This window comes from Cibotium barometz, chromosome 65 (assembly GCF_041138505.1).
Source record: "Cibotium barometz isolate CiBa-2024 chromosome 65, ASM4113850v1, whole genome shotgun sequence".
NCBI classification, from domain to species: domain Eukaryota; kingdom Viridiplantae; phylum Streptophyta; class Polypodiopsida; order Cyatheales; family Cibotiaceae; genus Cibotium; species Cibotium barometz.
Genome location: NC_141110.1, coordinates 13,595,204 through 13,618,967, shown reverse-complemented (window position 1 = coordinate 13,618,967; position 23,764 = coordinate 13,595,204). Strand labels below are relative to the sequence as shown.

The 23,764-nt window shown below is 47.6% G+C and overlaps 1 protein-coding gene across 5 annotated transcripts in view; it reads right to left on the bottom strand.

The window, feature by feature from the left end:
* The window catches only part of LOC147602946 (Polynucleotidyl transferase, ribonuclease H-like superfamily protein), a 105,271-nt gene extending 82,584 nt beyond the window's left edge, over nt 1-22,687 (bottom strand). For 2 of the 5 annotated variants that reach the window (XM_086797112.1, XM_086797113.1), the window contains exon 1: nt 22,245-22,682. In XM_086797112.1, coding sequence (XP_086653238.1) covers nt 22,245-22,602 — 358 coding nt within the window. In that variant the 5' untranslated portion in view covers nt 22,603-22,682. Of the gene's footprint in view, nt 1-22,244 lie in introns of all 5 variants that reach the window. The other 3 variants (XM_086797116.1, XM_086797115.1, XM_086797111.1) reach the window with 3 other exon arrangements.
* Nucleotides 22,688-23,764: the final 1,077 nt, after the last annotated feature.

The following is a 23,764-nucleotide window of genomic DNA, read 5'->3' as shown; positions in this document are numbered from 1 at the left end:
TGGGTGTGCAGGGGATGGAGCTCTACTACTAGGAGAATGCAAAGCTATATGCATGGAGTATACAATCATGATATGCAACCTAGCTAGCTCCATCCTGTACCATACTGGGGGTATAAAATGGTATACATCAGTGAAGGGGGTGTCCACAGCTCCCTGAAGAACATGCCTGGGTGTGCTCTGAAGCGAGCCAGTCGCTCCGCACCCTCTCTGTGAAACTGAGCTCTGATCTCTGTCATCTCTCTCTGGTATAGGCGTGGTGTCCGAAAGCCAGGTGTCCTCTGTCTCCTGCGGGCTCTAAGTGTTTCTGCTCTCTGGAGAGTAATTCCCTGCCGTGTAGGGGCTGGGAGGGGGATGGATCTCTGAAAAAATGTAGTAATCTGTGTCTGTCGCCCCCCCCTGGAGCTGTCTGAGCCTGTAATAATGTCTCTCTGTGGCGCTGTATGTCTAGAATGTATCTCCCCAGTATGCGCTGGTCTGCTGCCTCAAAGATCTGGCGTAGGGAATGTGGCTCTCTGAATAAAATGGGATCTCTCTCTCTGATGGCTGTATATGCTCTGCATCTGCATACATAATGCTCCTCACTCTCCACCTCCTCTCTGCACAATCTGCATACCCTCTCCTCTCGGGGGATCCGTGCTGCTCTGCCAGTCTCAATCTCCAATCGGTGTGATGAAACTCTGAGCTGACCAATAGCCACTCGGGAGCCGTGTGGTAAAAAGCCCTCCATGTATCTAGGCCTCTCTATAAATCCATCATCAGTGATACTCATGAAGTGATCTCTGTAGTATAGCATCTTCGGTGGAAGAGGCTGTGTAGGCGATATCCATGTCTCTCGTGTATAGAGCTGCCATAGATCCTGCCTCAATACTCTGTTCCTCTCACTATGAGAGACGGATATGTGGTGCATTCCTGTCATACTGGAATGGTGGTAGATGATCCATGTCTAGGCCATGCTGTGAGAACCAATGTGTGACCTGTGCATACCATGATCCTCTGTCTCCTGCCTCAGCCAGCTGTCTAGATGCCTCAAAAGCTCTGTATGACAATCTGTCCTGTGGCATCTCTCTGAATCTGTCTAGCAGGCATATGGTCTGAAATATGGCCTCTACCATCATAGGAGGCACAGCAAACTCTGCTCGGATAATGTCATGAGGTACTGACGATTTGCTGCGTATCATGCGTGCCATCATGAGGGCCTGTGGTCTCTCTATCTGTGTCCACCAATGGGTAGCAAGGCCTGGCGCCCACACCGCTGCTCCATACATCAATGCCGGTGTGACTAATGTGTCAAATAGCCACCCCTTCGTCCGGGGCTCCTGAAAATGCGCCTGGTGACACTGTCTCTCTAGCATAGCCAATGCTGCATATCCCCGTGTCAATCTAGCTCTGGCTGCTGAACCCATGGTGAAGCGTGTGGCTGCTGCAGAGAAGGTAACCCCTAGGTACACGTATGATGTCACCACCTCCACCTGGCATCCTGCGAGAGTGAATGTCAGCTGACTCCTGCCCTGTCTCGATGTATGAAAGACCATAACCTTGGTTTTCCCAAGGTTCACAGTAAGACCCCTCTGTGTGCAGAAATCATCGAGTGCATGTAGATGCTGCTGTAGACCACCTGGAGACTCAGACACTAATACAATATCATCAGCATAGAGCATAATATGTACTGAGGTACCTGCTAAATCAACTCCATCTCCGCCTCCCCGTGTAATGAAGTCAGCCACCTCATCAATGTATAACCCAAATAGCGTGGGGGAAAGTGGGCAACCTTGCTTCACACCAATGGTGCTAGCAATAGTCTCAGACATACCTCCTGGACATCTGACTCGCCCAAAAACCTGCTCGTATAATGCATAGATGCCCCATGTCATATCTGCTGGTATGCCAAGAGACTGTAGGCGCTGAAAGAGCCTCTCTCGTGGTATTGTGTCAAATGCCTTGCGGAAATCCACAAAGCAGCAATAGAGCTTTCTCTTCCTCACTCTGGCCTGATCAATCATACATCTCAAAGTGAATACATGGTCAGTGGTAGAGAAAGCTCTCCTGAAGCCTGCCTGCCCTGATGAGCGTAAACCTGCTCGCTCAGCATATAAGCTAAGCTCTTGCTCCAGCACTGCACCATAGAGTTTGGCCAGCACGTGGCCAACCATAACCGTCCTGTTGTTGCTCGGATCGAGCATATCCCCTGTTTTGTGAATCGGCACGATGGTGTGCATCGTCCACTCCGCAGGCAGACCCTCTGCTAGTGCCCTGTTAAACAGGTGTGCAAGAAAAGGAGCTAAAGAATCTACTGCATATATGAGGTGCTCACCCTGCAGGCCCATATGGTCGGCGGCCCGTCCATGCTGTAGGCGGCGGATAGCTTCCTGTACCATCGAGTGGGTAAAGAAGCTAGCTGTGGTAGGTCGAGGCTCCTGTGGCTGAGGTATAGGTGGCTGCTGTGGGGCATGGTATAGACCCTCTGCATATGTGTGCCATGTCTGTGGGTCTGCAATAGGTGTCGGGGTCCGGGGCTCTCTGAAGTGCCGCCATGAGACAGGGCTATCTCTACTCATGAAGAAATGAAAGATCTCTAGCTCCTGTATCTCTGCGAAGGCCCGCCTTTTGCGGCGAGTAAGTCTCCTCATCTCTCTCCTCGACTCCTGCTCTGTGATGGCTCCCAAGGCTCTCTGTATGCGGAGCCGTGAGTATAGAGCTCTGCACTCGTCATCATACCATCTGTTCTGGGGCATAGTCCCAGGTCTCGCAGGCTCTCCTGAGTGTACACGATGTGGGAAGCTCTGTAATGCAGCCGTGTGTAGGAGTGACGCCAGCTGGGCCGTAATGGTATCCATAGGTGCCAGGGGATCCATGAGTAGGAGTCCATCCTCTACTCTGCCAGTGTATATGTCTGCCATGTCATGTGTGAAGTAGATGGTAGTGTGTGGCGTCGGTATGTGGGGGACTGGTGATACTGGTGATCCGGCTAGTGAAAATGCCAAGTATGTATGATCCGCCCCAATAGGACGAGGTGGAATGGAGAATGAGGTGACAAGCTGTGATGCCTCCACAGACCCCATAATGTAGTCTACCACCGTGCCTCTGGTCCGTGTATGACCCCCATGTGGAAAGCATGTCAGCCCTCCTGATCCCGGCCACTATAACATCCCGTTATAAATAACGAGACGATGCCTGGCTCCCAACTCTAGTAAGTGGTCCCCATAATGTCCTCTGTCTGGTCCAGTGTCCTCTGATGCCCGACTAGTCCCTATCTCCTCTGGATCCACAGGGTGGAGGATCTCCATGTTATCATAGTCATACACCTCACACTGTCTGCTCTGTGTGTGGGCATTGAAGTCACCCGTAAGAAATACTTCCCCTAGTGTAGAATAATGCATAATCTCCTCTGACAGACAAGTGTATGGCGAGGCTCCTGTCTCCTCCTCCTGTGGCATGTCCTCTGTAATGACATAGGAGGATCCTGATGGAGAAAAGTAACATAGAGCTATGTATATAACCCTGTCCTATGAGAGCTGTAAGCTGATCCACATGTATCTGGCCTCTGGATCCTGTGCTACCACTCTCAGTCTCCCCTGTAGCTCTCGTCTGAATAGGACTGCTACTCCCCCCAACCCTCTCGAGGTACCCTGGCGTGTGGTCCTCCTGTATGCTGACTCCCACTGGAATCCCTCTACTCGAGGTAGCCCTCTCTCTGGGCTCTGATGTGTCTCTGTTAGAAGTATGATGTCTCTCCCCACCATAACATGCTCCAGTCGTCCAGGCTGCACCCATAGTGAACCATTACAGTTCCATATTGCCATGTGTCAGTTGCCTGGTCTGTGTCCCATAGGCCCCAAACCGCTAATCCATGGGCCGGCCATCAATGATGACCCGACCATCTCGATAGAAGGCCTTCTTGCCTTCTCTCCTCGCGTGTAAGACTCGTGGCATGCAAGTTCTCCTATGCTCAAGCTGCATCCTCGTGAGATCATCATCCAAGAAAATAGGAGCTCCCTCTAAACCTCGTAGTATGACCCTCTTCCTCATGAAGGTGACCCTCTCCGTCTCTCCTGCAAACTGTAGGATGAGGGCTCGCTTGCGTGTTGAGTCTTTCCCAGCTCTCCATGCTTTGGTGAAGGGGAGAGGGTGCTCTTCCTTGTAGCCGAGCTTCATGCATAGAGAAGCTGTCCATCTTTCTCGGGAGTGGAGTCGGGTGTCTCGGCTATACCTGTGACTCGAATGTTGAGGCGGCGGGCATGCCTCATCTTCTCCTCCTCAATGGTGGTGTGAATGATTTGGTGTTCTTCCCGTTGAGTCTCCTCCCTCACTTCTTTACGGATGTTCTTCTTCACCACCTCGACCCATCCTGATTGCTTGGCTTCGAGCTTTCCCTCCATGTCCTTTGTGATCTCCTTGGAGATCTCTTCTTTGATGGCCGTGAGAGTGTTGTCATTGATCTCCCCTTCTTCCTTCTCAGCATTCTTGATGGCCACCATTTCCACTTTCAATGCACTCACCTCCTCCTTGAGTGCCGTGTTCTCTTGTTCGAGGTTCGTGACCCGTGCTTCGAGAGCTATGATGTGCCGATGTAGTTTGTTTTCCACCTCATTGAGGTTGGAATCGGATGTCTTCTTGTTCTCCTTGATTAGTGCCTTCATTGCCATCTCGAGGGCCTCGAGTTTCTCTTGGAGACTCGGGGCCATCCCTCCAGGTCACTCTGCAGTCCTTCCCACAAGCAGGGAGAAGAGAGAGAGAGAGAGAGAGAGATTTATGTTGCTGCCTTGGGGGCCTGACCAAGGGTGGGTGGGGAAAGGGAGCAAACAGGCGAAATGGGGGGGCAGAAGCGAACTGGCGGAAAGGGGCAAAATGGCGAACTGGGGAGCAAACAGGGGAAAGGGAGCAAACAGGCGAAATGGGGGGGCAGAAGCGAACTGGCGGAAAGGGGCAAAATGGCGAACTGGGGGGGCAGAAGCGAACAGGCGAAATGGGGGGGCAGAAGCGAACTGGCGGAAAGGGGCAAAATGGCGAACTGGGGGGGCAGAAGCGAACAGGCGAAATGGGGGGGCAGAAGCGAACTGGCGGAAAGGGGCAAAATGGCGAACTGGGGGGGGGCAGAAGCGAACAGGCGGAAAGGGGCAAAATGGCGAACTGGGGGGGCAGAAGCAAGCTGGCGGAAAGGGGCAAAATGGCGAACTGGGGGGGCAGAAGCGAACAGGCGAAATGGGGGGGCAGAAGCGAACTGGCGAAATGGGGGGGCAGAAGAGTGAGAAGTGCTGGAAATTCAGTATATACTATGGTACAAAAAGGTACATATCTTGCAGCCCTTGGCTGCCTTCATAAAAAGGTGGTAAAACACCAAAACCTGTCCCCTATGGGACCTCTAGTGATCCCAACCCCTAGTGGGTTTGAATGAATAAGTCATTGAGCACTTGGTGCCCTTTATAGGGTTCTTGGACAATGTGGGAGCTGGCCGACTGCTGGTCGGCCAGTTCTAAAAGCATTTAATGCTTTTCCTTTTAACGCAGCCGACTGGTCTTCTTGTTCATGATGCGCAGCCTGCTGCCCTTGTCCCCTGGTTCAGCCGACACCTCCTACAGCCAGCCGACTCACTTCTGCAGCCAGCCGACTGCACTTATCTGGATCAAGGTTTGCTCCAAGTCCTGCTCCATGTCCATCTTCTACTGGTTCATGTTCTTTATCTGCTTGCCCCTTCTGGATTTAGTCTTGAGAAGGTCCATGGCATTGCTGATGCACATGACACAATGCCTCCACTGCCATAGGTGGTGCAGCAAACTCAGCTCGAACAATGTCGTGCGGGACGGATGGTTTGCTACGTATCATCCTCGAGAGCATCAAGATCTGTGGTCTCTCCAGCTGTACCCATGTGGAGGCTGCAAGCCCTGGTGCCCAAACCGCTGCTGCATACATCAAGGCTGGTGTCACTAATGTATCAAAGAGCCACCCCTTCGTGCGGGGTTCCTGAAAATGTGCCTGATGACACTGACGCTCAAGGCCAGCAAGAGCTGCATACCCCTGGATCACTGTGTCTCGGACTGCCTGAGCCATGGAGAAGCGTCCAGCTGAGCTAGTAAATGTGATGCCAAGGTAAACATAAGAGCTCACCACCTCGACCCGCCCTCCTGCTAATGTGAGAGTAGTGTGGCTCCTGATTGCGGGTGAGGTCTGGAAGATCATAACCTTGGTTTTCCCAAGGTTCACTGTGAGACCCTGCTGTGCGCAAAAGTCATCAAGAGCCACAAGGTGTCTTTGAAGCCCAACCTGCGTGTCGGATACCAAGACGATGTCATCAGCATAAAGAATAACATGGACAGTAATACCTGATAGCTCAACCCCAGAGCCTCCTCCCTGTGTGATGTAGTCGACCACCTCATCAATATAGAGCCCAAAGAGCGTGGGGGAGAGCGGGCACCCCTGCTTCACACCAATGGTGCTAGCAACTGTGTCGGACAAGCCTCTTGGGCATCGGACTCTCCCAAAGACCTGTTCATATAGCCTATATATTACCCAATGGCCACATGTTGGGGGCCCGACCGCATGTATCATGGGACACCTTGAGCATAGGACCAGCCAAGTCTCTTGGAGATTGGATTGCACACATGCAGTTACCCCCGAAGGTGCAAGAGAGAGGCCTAACAAGGATCTAGGGTAGAGATAGGCTTAGGAACAACATCGACTCAACTATCCCTCAGGAGTGGCTGACTCCTATCCCAGACCCGACCCCCCCAATGTGGCTAGGTGTGTTTACCAGACATGATATTCTCGTGGCGGTCCACATAGCAAATGAGGGCATTGATCTGCTCACTTTTTCTATTGGATCCCATGGCAGACGAGAGAGATCCAGCCTTCCCTTAGAGGACTGGGGCAGCACCTTGTAGAGAGTGAGGATGATTGGCTTTCGGACACAGGAGTGGCACATAGACCCACCGCCGGCCAAGGTGGCCAGGGAGAGATTTTGGCGACTATGGATATGGGAGTGCCGACCTCTCAAGCGCCTACAGTGGGACCCGTGAGAGTGGACTTTACAAGACCCCGTTGATCGGGAGGAGACTCTGGATGCCCCCTTCTTTGCATATACTACGCGGCTGGGCCGCAAGATCTAGATGCCAGAGATTGATGGCACCCCGACAGCACCAACACATTGGCAGTCACAAGGCCTGTCACAACGTTTCCTTTCAAATTTTTGGATGAGGCTATGGGACAGTTTCCGGCCTAGAAAGATCACCCTCTTTCTTTGGCTGATGGCACACAAGAGCTTGGCAATTAGCACTTGGCTCGCAGTTGGAGGCAGGCCAGCAGCTTGCCCATGGTGCAGCCACCCTCAAGAGTCTCAACGACATTGTCTTTGGGATTGCCCGAAGGCTCGGCACATCTGGCAACGGATTCTCCGCATCTTCACTATGGACAAGGCCTCGACCCAGATCATTACATGGGGCACTGTCACTTGGGCCACATAGGCTGAGGTGGTCAGGGATTATAAGGAGGATGGGGGAGGGCTAGAATTTTAGGTCTCTCACCATAGTATTTCGGCAATACCAATCCCAGCCCCACCTAAAATACCAATCTCATGCCAGAGATGAGAGATTTGTAGCAACATTGCAGCCTGGCACATTTGGCGAGCTGGTATTTTTTTTTTTGAATGTTGCGTAAGCTTTGTTTGTGAAGCGCCTATTGTGATGATTCAAAGGAAGAGGGGGGGGGGGGGGGGGGTGGGGGGCGTGATGCTTCACAATTGTTGCAGAGGAGGAAGGGGTTGTGTCCCTTCATGAGTGCAAAACTTCTCGCAGCGCAAGAAGTTCTGCTCATGGCTGGCAGGGCTACACATCACCATGATTCTTCCAAGCGCGTGCCTCCCGGTAAGTGTGAGTATATATATATATATGAGGGAGTTCTTGGCTGTTCTGTTTTTTTTTTTCTTGCTTTCTCTCTGCTAAGGACCCACATGCACAGGAAGAGGGGTTTTAAAAATTGGGTTTTCATCCTTTCTGTTTCTTCCATACAACTCCCTAGCTATATACAAGAAGGGAGTAGGCTACACAGGCTGAATCCTATTTTGCTCTGATACCACTGTGAGGATTTCTATCTTCTAATCTCTCTATTAACTATTCTAATCACATGATTAAGAACTAGAATGGCAAGACTTGAAAGATTAAGCTAAAGAACTTGACTTGATTGACTTGCACATGGGATCCCTCTTTAAATAGAGGCTAAAGAGTTACAATCAAAGAGTTGTGTTCCTATGCAGGATCATGCCCTTTCATGAATAGATGTGTCTTTAAAGTTTAGACTGATAATCGTGTCCCAAGTGAAGTGGTGTGACCCTTTGAGAGGATGTTGTTAGAAGTCATCTCCTGTCTTTACTGAGACACCACGGCCTCTGTTGTGGGTGTGCCCGCCCGTATTAGGTGTTTTCTCATTTTTCCCCACTCTCCATATTTTTTCCCTATTTTTACCAGATGTGGGAGGCTCCACACATGTGAGGGCTGATTCACTGGAGCTCGCCGACTGAAGTAGCTGCAGGTCGTGGACCATTTCTGGGCTGGCCAACTGGAGAGGACCTGGTCGTGAGGCTGTCGGCTGTCCATAATGCTGGCCGACTGCTCATATGGGGCCATATAAAATGGCCCCATGGCCCCCACACATTTGTGTATCATATTCGGGATCTTCTTGTGTATATGTAGAGCAGAGTTACACGCCTCTATCTCTCTCCCTCTCTTGTGCTGTTTTTCTGTATTGCGTTTGCTCTCGTGTTCCCAGATTTGGTCATCATCTCCACTGCGTATTCTGACATGGTATCAGAGCCCTAGGCTCTTGATAGTTCTTGGGATTTGTGTGAGCAAGAGGGGGACTGTTGTGTTGCTGATTGGTGGACTGTACGGGACTGTTTGGGAAGAGGAGAAGCAAGAGGACGGCGTGCTGATTTGCTGGACAGCCACTTGCAAGCAGGCTTTAAATTTGGCAATACGGGAGCCGTTCACAATTTCAAGTGCCAAATGGCACCTCCGTTTTCTGGTTAAAGTGCCAACGTGGCACTTTGAAAAAACAAGGGAAGTGCCCAATGGCACCTAGCCTTAGGGGTCTAAGTGACCAGGGGTATATATCCTATATAATATATATAATATAGTAAATATATATAATATAGTACACAATACATAATAAATATGGAAAGGCCAAATATTATACACAAGCTGGAGCAGGACTAATATGAAAAGGCCGACATAATATACATAGGGCAAAAAGAATTAAGCTACGCAAAGTTTAAACAGGCAAAGAGCACGCGCGGCTGCTTGTATCTCTGTGTGTGACAAGAAGCGAGGCTCGAGAGCAGCTGCCAGCAGCTATGGACGATTGCGAGCAGCAGCTATGTTTGTTATTAAAAGGGGCACTCAAAATTTTAGCCAAAGGTGACATTTTGACACCCATGGTTGATGGCAAAAGTGCCACTAGATTTTCTATGACACCTAGACTTAGGTGCCAAATTTAAAGCCTGCTTGCAAGTGTAAGTTCTTCTTTGTTCCCACCCACCCACCCTTTTTCAGAGTACATCCCCACAATGGGGATCTGTTAGAGATGGTCGAGAGGCATGTGAAGTCCCTACACTCCCCACGTTCCCAGTGGACTGTCAGTTGGACGGGAACAACTACGGCATATGGAAGGTTATGATGGAATCTATTCTGGAGTCTTACGACCTTGCTGATTTCATCGTTGTTGGGGTTCCACGGCCGGAAGTCGAGGAAGGGGAGTTACTGTTGATCCGAAAGGACCGGGAGGCACAGGCACAGTTGTGGGATCGTGTCAACGCCAGGGTCCGTTCGTTTATCTTCCTCAACTGCACACCGCAGGTAATCAATCATGTAAAGCATATGACGCTGGCCAGAGGTTTATGGCAGCATTTGGCTTCTCTTTACAACAGGGTATCACCCATGAAGAGGATTTCCTTGGAAGTTTATCTTCCTCAACTGCACACCGCAGGTAATCAATCATGTAAAGCATATGACGCTGGCCAGAGGTTTATGGCAGCATTTGGCTTCTCTTTACAACAGGGTATCACCCATGAAGAGGATTTCCTTGGAAGTACAGATGCGGGTTATGAGCCCTGCAAAGTCGTCGACGATGCGGAAGCATATTAACAAACTGCAGTCTCTTCAGCAGGAAGTTCTCCAGACTGGGTAGGAGATATCATCAGAAGACATGGCCGTAACGTTGCTGTAGCACTTGCCCTCTCAGTACTCAGCATTTTACTCGTCTTTGATTACTAGTGGCAGGCTCAGCACCATCACGTGGGAGGAGCTTGTGCCCATGGTCTTGGACAAGGAGGAACGATTCACGAAATCTCCACAGGGCGGAGGTTCGGAGGCCCTAACTCGCCAACGGTCGAAAGGTCGTAACACGGGCAAAGGGGAGGCTTCATCGGAGAAGTCTTTTGAGAAGAAGTCCAACGCTGATCGCAAGAAACTAAAGGCAGAGAGGACCTGTAATGATTGTGACGAGAAAGGCCACTATTGGAGGCAGTGTCCCAAGCGGAAGACCGAGAAGGGTGGAGATTCCTCGACAGCAATCATGAAGACTCCGGCTTTTGTGCACTTGGAGGTGATGGACACTGATGTTTCATTTTCTTCAGGCAGGGAGAAGGTTGGAGGACTCGCTACGGATACTCGGGAGTGGATTCTAGACAGTGGTGCTTCCAAGCACATGACTCCTTCCCGTTCAGATTTACAGGAGCTCTGCGGGTATTCTGGTCACATTCTTACTAGGGATACATCCACTATCCCAGTTCACAGTGAGGGCAGGTTGGAGAGAGAGTTCCCGATGGCAGAGAGGGGAAGCATTCCTCCCAGGTGTTGTATGTTTCGTCACTTGGTTTTCATCTGTTGTCAGTGCATGAAGTTTGCAAGACTGGCGTACGGTGGAGTTTGATGAGCATTTTGTTGCTCTCCGAGACAAGGCAATAGGCCATGTAGTTTGGGAAGGCAGAGTGGAGAATGGAGTTTACAAGCTTTCAGCACTCCCTCTCCCAGGTTCTCAGGTTTGTGATGAGTGGCAATCTAGTAATGGCCACTTAAGTGTGGATATGCAGCAGGTGCAGGCTTTCCGAGACCAGATGGTGGATAGCTTGCCAGTTGATGGCAGCAGTTAGTTGGCAGGAACTTTCCAGTACTGATGTTGGTGGTTCTTGTGTTCGTCAATCAGAGGAAACTGAACAGGTAACTTATGCTCTGATGTCTCATAGTATTCCGGACAAAGAAATTCCTGTAGATGAGAATGTTCTTTCCACGGGAACCTCTTGAAAAGCCAGGCAGGTGGCAGTTGATTACTTGCAGAAGGAGGTGAATTCTCCAGGCTTTGTGGTTCCGGATTCAGAAGGGGTGGTTGACAGGTTTCAAAAGGCCGTGCGTGGTCTTCAGCAGGTTTCCAGGACTTGGCTTTGCACCGTAACAGGTGTTGATCCTTGTGAGCAGTGTGATGCCTCTGTGACTCGGAAGCAGAATGGTTCATTGATTTGGTTGATGGACACCAGATTGGACGTGAGCTTCCTGATGAGGCAGTTGAGCTCATGGTTGCAGATGACTCTTTGGGAGGCAGGATTGCGTATCTTGTGGTTTTTGCGGCATGCAAAGGATCATGGACTCTTTTACACAAGAGGAGGGTTGATGGATGGAGTCCGACTCCACAGTTGGAGTGACTCAAATTGGGGAGGAGATCCAGACACGAGGAGATCTACTTCAGGCCCAGGAGCAATTTTATGGAGCAATAAGAGGCAGTCATCTTTTGCCTTGTCGTTGACAGAGGCACACTACCGAGCTGCTTGTGATGCTGCTTGTGAGGTGGTGAGGTTGTAGAGGTTGCATTGCAGGATTGGGCTTCCACTGGAGGAACCCATGGTCATCCCGAGGCACTTTGTTCGTGAACAGATCGTTGAAGATGACATCTTGCTAGAGTTCTGTTCGACGGAGAACAGTACGGTGGACCTCTTCATGAAGTCACTATCTCAAGATTTGCTCAGGCGGCACCCCAGCTCCCTGTGGTTGGCTTCACAGCCAGGAGCTGAGAAGGGGTGTTAGAAGTCATCTCCTGTCTTTACTGAGACACCAGGGCCTCTGTTGTGGGTGTGCCCGCCCGTATTAGGTGTTTTCTCATTTTTCCCCACTCTCCATATTTTTTTCCTATTTTTACCAGATGGGGTAGGCTGTCCTGAGTAGTCCAGGTGTTAGCCTATGGGTCGTGCTTCTCTTTACTACTGGCCGACTCCACACGTGTGAGGGCTGATTCACTGGAGCTGGCCGACTGAAGTAGCTGCAGGTCGTGGACTATTTCTGGGCTGGCCGACTGGAGAGGACCTGGTCGTGAGGCTGTCGGCTGTCCATAATGCTCACCGACTGCTCATATGGGGCCATATAAAATGGCCCCATGGCCCCCACACTTTTGTGTATCATATTCCGGATCTTCTTGTGTATATATAGAGCAGAGTTACACGCCTCTCTCTCTCCCTCTCTTGTGCTGTTTTTCTGCATTGCGTTTGCTCGTGTTCCCAGATTTGGTCATCATCTCCGCTGCATATTCTGACAGATGTGTCCCTTGACTGGTGACTAGTCGAGAAGGAACAACTCTTCACTAATGAATACTAATATTATTAGTCACAAATCGTGACATGAGTGCACCACCTCAACCTTGCTACCCATGTAAGTGATCTCTGTGTGGCCTGCAATTGGGTAGGAGATGTGGAATACCATAACCTTGGTTTTCCCAAGGTTGACTAAGAGCCTCCTCTGTGCGCAAATATCCTATTAAGTATCCATGTGCTTCTGTAGCCCCTCCTCAGAATCTGCAATGAGTACAATATCATCAGCATATAAAAGGATGGAAACAAGAATATCTCCTAGAAAAGCTCCTCTGCCTCCAATTCTATCAATGAAGTCTGAGATCTCATCTATGTAAAGTCCAAAGAGGGTCAAAGATAGTGAGCATCCTTGTTTCACTCCGATGGTGCTAGAGACCTCCTCAGATAGTCCTCCCGGGCATCTCACCCTACCAATAACTGACTCATATAAGGCAATGATAGCCCAGACCATGTCACATGGGACCCCAAGATGTTGTTAACACTGTAAGAGATGAGCCCGAGGCACTATATCAAAAGCTTTGCGGCAGTCCACAAAGCAACAGTATAATCAGTCATCTGCCTTGGCCTACTCGATGATAGCCCAAAGCGTGAATATGTGATCCAGCATGGAGAAGGTCCTCCTAAATCCTCCCTGCCGTGGTGCTATGTATCCCTCTCTCTCTACCAGTGTGCTGAGCTCAGACTCAAATATAGATCCATAGAGCTTTCACATGCATGGTGAGATGAACAATGAACCTCTTGGCCTCTGTATGGGGAGATAGTAATTCTAATATGGCATAAAGATAAATAAATCCATGTCCCAAATAAACAGGCAAGACAAAATAGTCCGATAAGTCCAGATATCATAATCCAAGCTCAAAGCACACAAACATGTGCCAATCCACATGCCCCTTGGCATACACATAAGTCCCTTGCCAACCAGGTATCATGTCCACTTTACCACTTGCACTTTGTGTTGGTACTCTGACCACACACCTTGGATGAGAGGTGGGCTCAAGTAACAAGATAAAACAATCACTCGCAGGCATAGATAGCCTGGTGTTCCATAAGCATTTCTGCTACACATAGTTTATAGGCATTTCGGTCACCAATAGTTTGTAGGCATTTCGGCCACCAACTCACACTACCCTCTCAAGTACCCATGTTCCCTTCCATCTGCTCTCTATCGTTCCACCCAGATATGGTAGAAACAATCTTCAAGAGAGCACGTAGGACAAGAGAACACTATACACGGCATGTTGTGCTCAACACTACCCTCTGAAGTGCCCATGTTCCCTTCCATCTGCTCTCTATTGTTCCACCCACACATGGTAGAAACAATCTTCAAGAGAGCACGTAGGACAAGAGAACACTTATGTGAACCATTAGTTCCATAAGTCCAATGCATCCCAAATAAAGGGAGCCATAAAGAATAATCCATCCCAGTAAAAGGGAGTCATAAACATAATCCATAAACCTGAGGATGGATCCAAATCCCTAGAAAAGAAGTCCAGGAATCCATAGACCTGTATACCATACCTCTTACCACATACTCCGTGCTAACCACACCTTGGAGTAGAGGTGGACTTTTATCCATAAAAGCAGCATATCCATGAGAGATTCAAATATTTCTTCTCTATAAACTAGGACAGATTCGTTCATAGAAATTGCTTGTGAAGGCTATTATCTATATAAATCTTGTCCAAGAAAGAAATCTCCATAGATATAATCCATCCCAATAAAGGGAGCCATAAACAATGTTTCCTTGAAACCATGTCAAGGCAAACGACACCACCTTTCTCCTTGCATGGCTATACAAGGGTTAGTGAACATCAAAAACACTTCATAGTAAATAGCAAAAGCACCAACTTTGCAAACTCAAAGTATACTTAGCTTTTCTTTGCCAGGTTGGTCATGAAGCCAAAAGAAATGTCTCGTCACCATATCCTTAAGATATCCTGAGATATATCTCCATATAGCTTGCCTGTAAGCTTGATAATATAATCCACAATATCCATATGAAAAGAGTGCTAAATGTGTGCACATAAAGCCAACTCCACACTTCCAAGATAAATTTTTGTGAATTCATAAATCCTTAGATCAACAACCTGTCTACTGCTCATGCTCTTGCTTCATAAGCTATGAAGCGGCTGACCATGCTTAACAGCAATGATGGTAAGTGTGGTCCCCACTTGAGATCTTTTCTCTTCCTTATTGATAGAAGGAAGCCTCCGCTTCCAAGAAAGCCTATGCTCTGATACCAATGAAACTCGCGGTGGGTGCCCGGGGGACTAGGACCTTTGACACACTTGTTGATACCATCAATGTATATTAAAACATTTAAATATAAAAGCTGGACAAAAACATCCACAAATGCTGAAAATGAAGCTTGCACGTGTGACACCGCATAGAGGCCGGGATGGGCCGACCCCCCCCCCCCTTGGAGTATTTTATTACCCAAGGAGAATAATATCATGTACAAGCTTTGAGGGCCTTACTCTCCCCATGGGAGATGCCGGATTATCCATATACAAATGCCATGACACAGCCCAACACGAGGCTACCAAGCCGGAACATAGGCTGTAGAAATGCCGAGCCAATAATATAATCCATATACCTCCGTGTGGGTACTGATTCTTCCCCAAAAACCACGGGTCTTCATGCAATAGAGCTGGTACAACAAGTATAACTCTCCATTCAGCCGATACAGCACGTACAATGGCTGGTACAACCGGTACAGCTGGTACAACCAGTACGGTGGCTGGTACAACAGGTACAGCAAGTACAAATGCTAGTGCAACATGTACAGTGACTAGTACAACAGGTACAATGGCTGGTATAGCAAGTACATAAGTGGGTATAGCCGGTACAATGGGTGGTACAACAAGTACAATAAGTACCAAGGACTGGTACAGCCAGTACAATGGCTGGTACAATAGGTACAAAGGCTGGTACAACAAGTACAATGGCTAGAAATCATAATAAATGATTAAATACCCTTGCCTTTAGTATTTCTTCGCGATGGAAGCCTCCAAAACAGTCCCCAACAGCCAGTATTCTTCATGGGCAGCCTTCAAGAGATGGAAACCCTTGCCTTCAGTATTTCTTCGCGATGGAAGCCTCCAAAACAGTCCCCAACAGCCGGTATTCTTCATGGGCAACCTTCAAGAGAGAGAGAAAGAGAGTAGCCATCATTAGGGCAGCCTATAACGGTGGTAGAGGCTAGTGTGCAGCAAGAGAGCCTCTATTAATGAAGAGAGAGGGCTCCAATTTATAGATTTGGGCCTCCCATGAGCTAAAATGGCAAGAGAATGCTACAATGACAAGTGGAGAGCCACACAATAGCTGAAGTGACAAGTGTGAGGCCACTTGTCTCACTTTGATCCACTTTCTAACAAGTGTCAGGCCACTTGTCTCACTTTGGTCCACTTTCTTGCCACATGTCCCAATCTAAGAGATGGGTCCTTCCATAAACTTATCTCTAAAAATATCCCAACTGGTAGACATTCTGTCATAGGCACTTTGCCAACTCTTGGTATCGTATCTACTCAATTTCAGATGTAATGACGCGAACAGAATTTCCTCGGAGAGCAACTCTCCTAAATTTTAGGAGTGTGGTCCTTTGTATTCTAGGATAATCCCCCATTCCCAAAGCTTGTACTTTCCAAATATTTAGACATCCACGAGTCCACCAGACCCCTTTCATATTGAGAAATGTCCAGGCTGGTGACATGTACTCCTACTTGTGACCCAAGTCCCAAGTGGGAACTTGAATGACTGACTAAGAGACCTCGCCCTCTTTATATAGGCCCTTATAATCTAGCTGATTGGACCAAACCTGGCTAACCAGCATTTAATGTTGCCGACCAGCACTTCTGGGCGTTTTCCTCCTGTCGGGTTACTGCTGGCTGCCTACCGACTACGGCTATACTACTGAATGCTCCACGCTGCCCTTCACAGCCTTGTGAGGTTGCCGCCTGGTTCACGCCTTCTCATCCACTGCTGCTGGTCACTGGCTACAGTCCTCTTGGTCCCACTCAGCCCTAGAAAGGTGTCTGACCCTATCCTACTGCCTGTCCAGATTAGAAGAAGCATGTCCACGTGGCATGCATGTGACAATTGATCTCTCTCCCGAGCAACAGCTCACTTCGCTTCTTCTGAGTATTCGGAAGAAGCTTTTATACTCGAGCTCGGCGAGGCTATCCCTAGCAGGCAGAGTGGTGGTGGCGAACCAGGTACTGCTTGCCACCATGTGGTACATCACCTCGTGCTAGGCCTTTTCTCGAGCATGTATTGGCCAGGTACAACATTTGATCCGGAACTTCTTGTGGACCGAAAGTGATGGGAGGCTAGCCAAGGCCAAGGTGGCATGGAGAGTGATCATTCAACCACGTAGCAAAGGGGGGCTTTGCCTCATCGATCTAGCTATACAGTCGTGCCCTGCTGGGCAAGTTGATTGTTAGAGGACTCCTACCTGGTGGTGAGCCTTGGAAGGATTTCCTCTTGGCCCGGATTTCAGCCCGCACTCTGAGCCTTGGAGGCCCATGGCCGCAGAGTACTAGATGGATCTTCACAGAGATGCGAGCCCGTGGTTTTAGTCCTGCCTTTGAGGACAGATTCGCAGCAACTCTACTTCATGCTTGGGATCATCTCAGGCCAGCCCTCATACAGATTGTTCCAGTGGCCTCAGAGAAGCAGCTTGTGAGCATGGGACCAGCCAAGTCCATGGAGTAGATGAGGACAGTGGTCTACTCACCTTTTCTATTGGATCCCATGGCAGACTAGAGAGATCAGAGCACCCCTTGGAGGATTTTAGAGGCTGCACCTTGCAAAGGGTGAGGGTGAGGGTGATTGGTTTTCGAGCACAGGCATGGCACATAAATCCAGCACAGGCCAAGGTGGCCAAGAAGAGACTTTGGGGCAGCTATGGATTTCAGAGTGCCGACCTCTCACACGGTTGCAGTCGGACCCTGGAGAGTGGATTTGGTATGATCCCACAGATCAGGTGGAGACTCTGGATGCCCTTTTCTTTGCATATACAGCTCGGCTTGGCCGCAGGATCCAGATGCCTGAGATAGATGGCACACCGGCAACAGCAACACACTGGCAATCTCAGGGCCTATCACAGTGCTTCCTTTCAGATTTTTGGAAGAGGATTTGGGATAGCTTTCGGCCGAGGAAGATCACTCTCTTTCTTCGGCTGACGGCACACAGGAGTCTGGCGATTGGTACTTGGCTGGCAGTCGCAGGTCGGTCAGCAACTTGCCTGAGGTGCGGCCACCCCAGGAGTCTCAGCGACATTGCCTTGGAATCAGCATCATTAAAGGATATTTAAATGATTTTCGTGCTCGTCTCTGCTGCCCAACAGCAGTCGGGCTGCCATAGGGGTATTTCCATGAGCCTATAAATAGCAAGGCTAGTTAATCATTAGATTATCTGATCCCCAAATGGAGGCAAATCAATAGTCAGTCCTTTAGTCAGGATTCAGCCCATTTTGGAAGGCCAAAGGCCACAACCAGACATTCCTTTGTATCATATCAATATACTGAAAATACAGTTCCTCTCTCTCTTCTCTCTACTGTCTAATCATTGCTTTTGCAATAATGTTCCTAACCAGTACGCTTAGGCCTGGATTAAGAAAGTCAAGGACATGTCACAACCCAACTCCCTGTAGTGAGTTTCTTCTTCCATCCCCAGCCAGCATTGCTTCTAGAGAGTGGTTCTCGTGCAACTTGGATTGCGAGGGAAACTGTTCTTGAGTAAAATATTAGGTTTACTCTTTAACGCTCAGCCTTGAATCAATTGGCAGGCTTTACATGCAGCATTTGCTCAAGATACAATAGAAATACGGTAGTGGTTTAGGTTATTAATGTGTGCTTGTATTCTGCTCCGTCTCTGTTACACCTGCACTATTGGAATATGTTGGAATTTATGATCAATGTCATGGTCTAAGGTTAAAGCACTCAATAAAATGTAAAAGGACCATGTAATGTGAAGAGAATCCAGGTGAATGTAAGGGTCAAACCCCACTTGAAGTAGGCGAGTTTCAGAAGATTCCATGGAGGCTATATTCTAGGGAGCCATGTGGGGGGAGATGGCCTTGGATGCTCTTGATGAGATGTAAGCAATGATGTCATTCAAGCATGTACACTTTGGCTATAAAATGGTGGCCCTCCTAATGAGAAAAACACGAATTTTATATGCTATGTGATGCTCCTTATTGTGCTGTCATTATGCTCTCTTAATCTTGGATTAAGTACTAGTTAATTACACTTTTGTTCATGTGACCACCATGGCTTATCTTGAACCACCATAGCTCTTTCATCACTCCATGATCTCATTAAGCTTTTATTATCACTCATTATGCTTTTCCCAACATGGTATCAGAGCCATGATTATCCCTAGGCATAGTAATTAACCACATTGATTAGTTTTTCATTTTTTCAAGCTTTCCATTAAAGCTTCACTGCACCCCCTGCTGGTCTTTTGCTTCATGTGAGCTCTATACTCCACCAAATCTCAAGCTTTTTGATTCAAAAGAAAGCTAACAGCCGGCGCATTCTACACCTAGCTCCATTTGAGCTCCCACGAAGTACACGCGGCGAATTTGGCTCTGCAACAGCCCGCCTCTGCGCTGCGAAATTCATTAAATTGGAGCTGTACAAAGAATGGTTTGCAAATTCCTCTTATGAGCATAACATTGATGCTATGAAGCTCCTCCTTGTTGATTTTCATGAGCAATGGTCCACTGTAGCTGCTGTTTGAACTAATTTCTCAGTGACACTACATGCTGTGTTGCAGAGCAGATTTACAGAGATTGAAGCAACATCTTGGCATGTTTGAGTGCTGAGCTTAGAGCCAATACCTTGGTTCTCACTTGGTTTAAAGCATTTTATGTTTCTCATTTGGGAAGAGCCTCATTCAATTGCTCAAAGCTCACTCTATTTTTGGGGGCAGTTTTTCCCTCTTTAATTAATCATCTCCACTAATCATCATATAATTATCTATTGAGATGACATTCTAATATGCATATTGAGTTGAATATCTCTTTGTAGTCATGCATTCGGATGCTGAATCATCTAATGAAGATTATATCAAAAAATCATTGAAACCCAAAAGCAAAACTAGAAAACCTAGGATCAAGTCTAGGCCCCATTATTATCACTATGCAAAGGCTTATGGATTTGGGAAATTCTTGAGTAATTTCATGCATCTATATGGTGAAGGGGGATTCTAGCTTTTAATCTATTGCATTGTTCAGTTCCAATCATGGAGTCAACTTACATATCATCCTCTTTCATCAAGAAATTCAACGGTCATGACTTCCACACTTGGCAAGTCAAAATGAGATTTTTACTAATGAAAGAAGGAGTTTGGGGCATAGTCAATGGCACTATACCTAAACCTGCCACACGAGAAGGAGAAATCTCTTGGCAAACCAAGGATGAGAAAGCATTAGCTCTCATTGCCCTTGGAGTTGAAGATAGTTATATACATTACATTGGTAATGGAACATCTTCACAAATTGCGTGGAATTCACTGGATAAATCTTTTGGTGCTCAAGGCCTCCACAGCAAAATCAGTCTCAAAGTAGACTTTTACAGTCTAGAGTACAAGATTGATGAGAAACTTGCATCTCACATCAACACCATGAAGAGCTTGATGGCCCAGCTCGAAGCCATCAATGAACCAGTCAAGGAGAGTGATGCCATAGCCATCCTCCTAAAGTCAATGCCATCCGAGTATGATACACTCATGCCGACCTTAAAGTACATGCAGGATCCCACTTTGGAGGGAATAGAGAGTGTTCTCTTGAAAGAAGAGAAGAAGCTGAAAGGTAGAGCCATTGATCTTGTCTCAAACCAGGCATACCTTGTTCAAAAGCAAACCGGCAAATCACTCCAATGTACACATTGTGGAAGGACAGGACATCTTGCCAAGAATTGCTACCACAAAGACAAGCCAAAGCGAATATGCACCAAATGTGGAAAGCCAGGTCACCTCGCCGACAAATGTTACACCAACCAGGCAAATATGGTAAGCACTTCGAATGATTCCGAAGAAGCAATTCAAGCATGCAACAATGTTACTACCTCCTTTGATGCAGAGGTAGATGCAGAATGGGCTTTCTAAAGCCAACAATGTTTATGCCCTCTCTTACCCAAATGTTTATGTATGGACACCTCTAACCACCGATGATGTAGGTTATGTGTTGTTATGATGCCCACAATATCTCTCAGTAGGCCATGTAGCCCTCAAGGGGGGATTGATGGGGAGTTGGGTCTCCATGACCAACAAATGATGACAGATGATGATGATGCCCATGGATATGATGATGATGATGCTATGATGATGATGGGGTATGGGAGAGGAATGTTTTCATGTAGGAATGTTTTCATGTCATGTCATTTTCTTTTTGCAATGTAGAAGCTATGCTCCCTATGAGCGATGCTAATTTCTTTTATGTACTGTAGAGCTATACTCCTTATGAGTTAAGCTTTTTCTTTCATGTAATGTTTGGATCAAGGGAGGGCAATATACCATGCCATGATCAAGGGAGGGTATTGGAATATGTTGGAATTTATGATCAATGTCATGGTCTAAGGTTAAAGCACTCAATAAAATGTAAAAGGACCATGTAATGTGAAGAGAATCCAGGTGAATGTAAGGGTCAAACCCCACTTGAAGTAGGCGAGTTTCAGAAGATTCCATGGAGGCTATATTCTAGGAAGCCATGTGGAGGGAGATGGCCTTGGATGCTCTTGATGAGATGTAAGCAATGATGTCATTCAAGCATGTACACTTTGGCTATAAAATGGTGGCCCTCCTAATGAGAAAAACACGAATTTTATATGCTATGTGATGCTCCTTATTGTGCTGTCATTATGCTCTCTTAATCTTGGATTAAGTACTAGTTAATTACACTTTTGTTCATGTGACCACCATGGCTTATCTTGAACCACCATAGCTCTTTCATCACTCCATGATCTCATTAAGCTTTTATTATCACTCATTATGCTTTTCCCAACATGCACTTGACCAATAGCCTTATAATTGGCATCACAGTTAGGGCTTCTGCTAAACCATTCTTCAGAGTTGGTTGCCTAGTTGGGGTCAGCATTACGCATCGAGAGAGCACTGTCTAGATGAGATGCAGAATGGTTATTGAGCTTGCTCAAATAAATCATAAAGTTGCAAATCAAAGATTTCATCTGTGCAATGTCTTGCACAGTAAGATGGGAAAGAAGGTCCAAAACGGTCAATAAATTTGAATAATAATGTACACACATAAAACCCACATACTCAGAACACCCTCAGTGACATGCCGTAGATAGAGACTGAGGAATGCACACTTTTTGTTTGCTCCACCTATGCACACCATCAGAGAATGGTTTCTCGTCTCTACTCGCATGCTCAATAATTGAGACCAGTCAACCTCACACACACCGCACCCATGCGTGCATGAGTATCTGCACTGCATGCTACAGCAATGCAGCAGGCATTAAGAGAATCAAGTTTGTAATTCCCTGGCAGACTCCTTGAATAGATGGCAAAGGTTTGCTTTGTACCATATAGCAATCTTTGTTTCAAAACGTTCCAGGGCTTAGAGAAAGGTGAGACGAGTTGGGAGCTAAGGTCAGCAACATACCTGTCATTTCAAGGTCGATCCACACGAGAGGCCACTTCAAGCATCCAAGGGTTGCACCTCTCTCCATGGAGAGGATCGGAGCAGCAACGTGTTCGCCTGTGGTTAAGTTTGTTAGCGACCCAATACAGTCTTCGTCCTTACAATCCAAGGACAGGGTGCTTGCGTCGACTTTGGTGTCCTGCGAGTCTTCACGAATGCTAAGGCTAGAAATCAAGGCCTCGACATTCTCCTTCTTGGGCTTCCGGCGTTTCTTCTTGGAGGAGGGCATGGAGCTCACCTTCCCCTCTTCTCCTTCTTCTTCTGCTTTCGTTTCGGGGTCCAGCGACAACAAGGAGAACAAGTTCGCTGGCCTGGCCATGCACACAGGTGCGGGGAATCACACAGCAGTTCTCATAATTGCTGCCATAAGGTTGCTTGCCTTAGTCTTAAGGCCCTTTTGTTAAAGGCATTAATTGATTAACAAATATGGGAGATTCCTCAACCTTGGGGGTTGTTTTGATAGCATTTTTTTCCTTCATTTAGTAAGATATGTTGGGCAACAATGCTAGGGGAGGCTATCTAGAAGAGCATAGAGAGGCTACAGGTCATGATGCTATCACGCATGATTAGAATAAGATGTTGGTGCCACATAAAGGTTGTGCTTTCCTAGAGGGCCATTACAGATTTCTTCAGTTGTCATGCATCCACTGCCCACACTAGTAGTCCGGTCCTCCGCCCTAGAATGGTCTTCACACTGATAGAGCTTGATCTATTTTCAGGCCAAACGCCCCCGACCTAGAGCATCACAACCCTCCATCGGCAGACAAATGCAAATCTAGGAGGTTCTTTGAAATGTCATTGATAAGCTTCCATCACACAGGCTGTATACTCTCTCAGCCCACCATCAGATCCATATTGGTTGAGGAGGGCATCATTATTAGTTGATCACGGCTAGTTTCTCCCATATAGGGTCACATGTTGATATCACATCTGTATACACTAGTGATAGCCATTTTTCCTTTTCTTTCATTCATGGCTCAATATATCCAAGGTATCATTATATCTCAATGTATCACTTATGGTCTCATAGAGGGTCTTTTGTAGACATTAATATTACTTTCTTGCTCACTATGTGTAGCCTCTTCATGTGTAGTACCAAGTGTTCTCTCTCTCTCTCTCTCTCTCTCTCTCTCTCTCTCTCTCTCTCTCTCTCTCTCTCTCTCTCTCTCTCTATGCTTCCAACCGGTTTCGGATGGTTAGAACTTCTGCTAATTTGGCTTGTGCGTTCCGAAGGTAAATCTCCATTTCTTGGTTTTTCTCCTTGATTTGCCATGGATCTTCCTACCAGCAAGGCACACCAGAGGACCCTGCACCGCACAAGGAGTGCTACTTCGGCTGCTAGCACCCCCAAATCCGTTGCGCGAAGGGGGCATGGAGGGAGACTGCACAAGATCTAGGATGACTTCCTTAGGAAAAATTATGATGAAGGCATCGCAAGGGTTTCATGAGTATGTTCGAACCCTTCTCCAGTTATTTTAGTG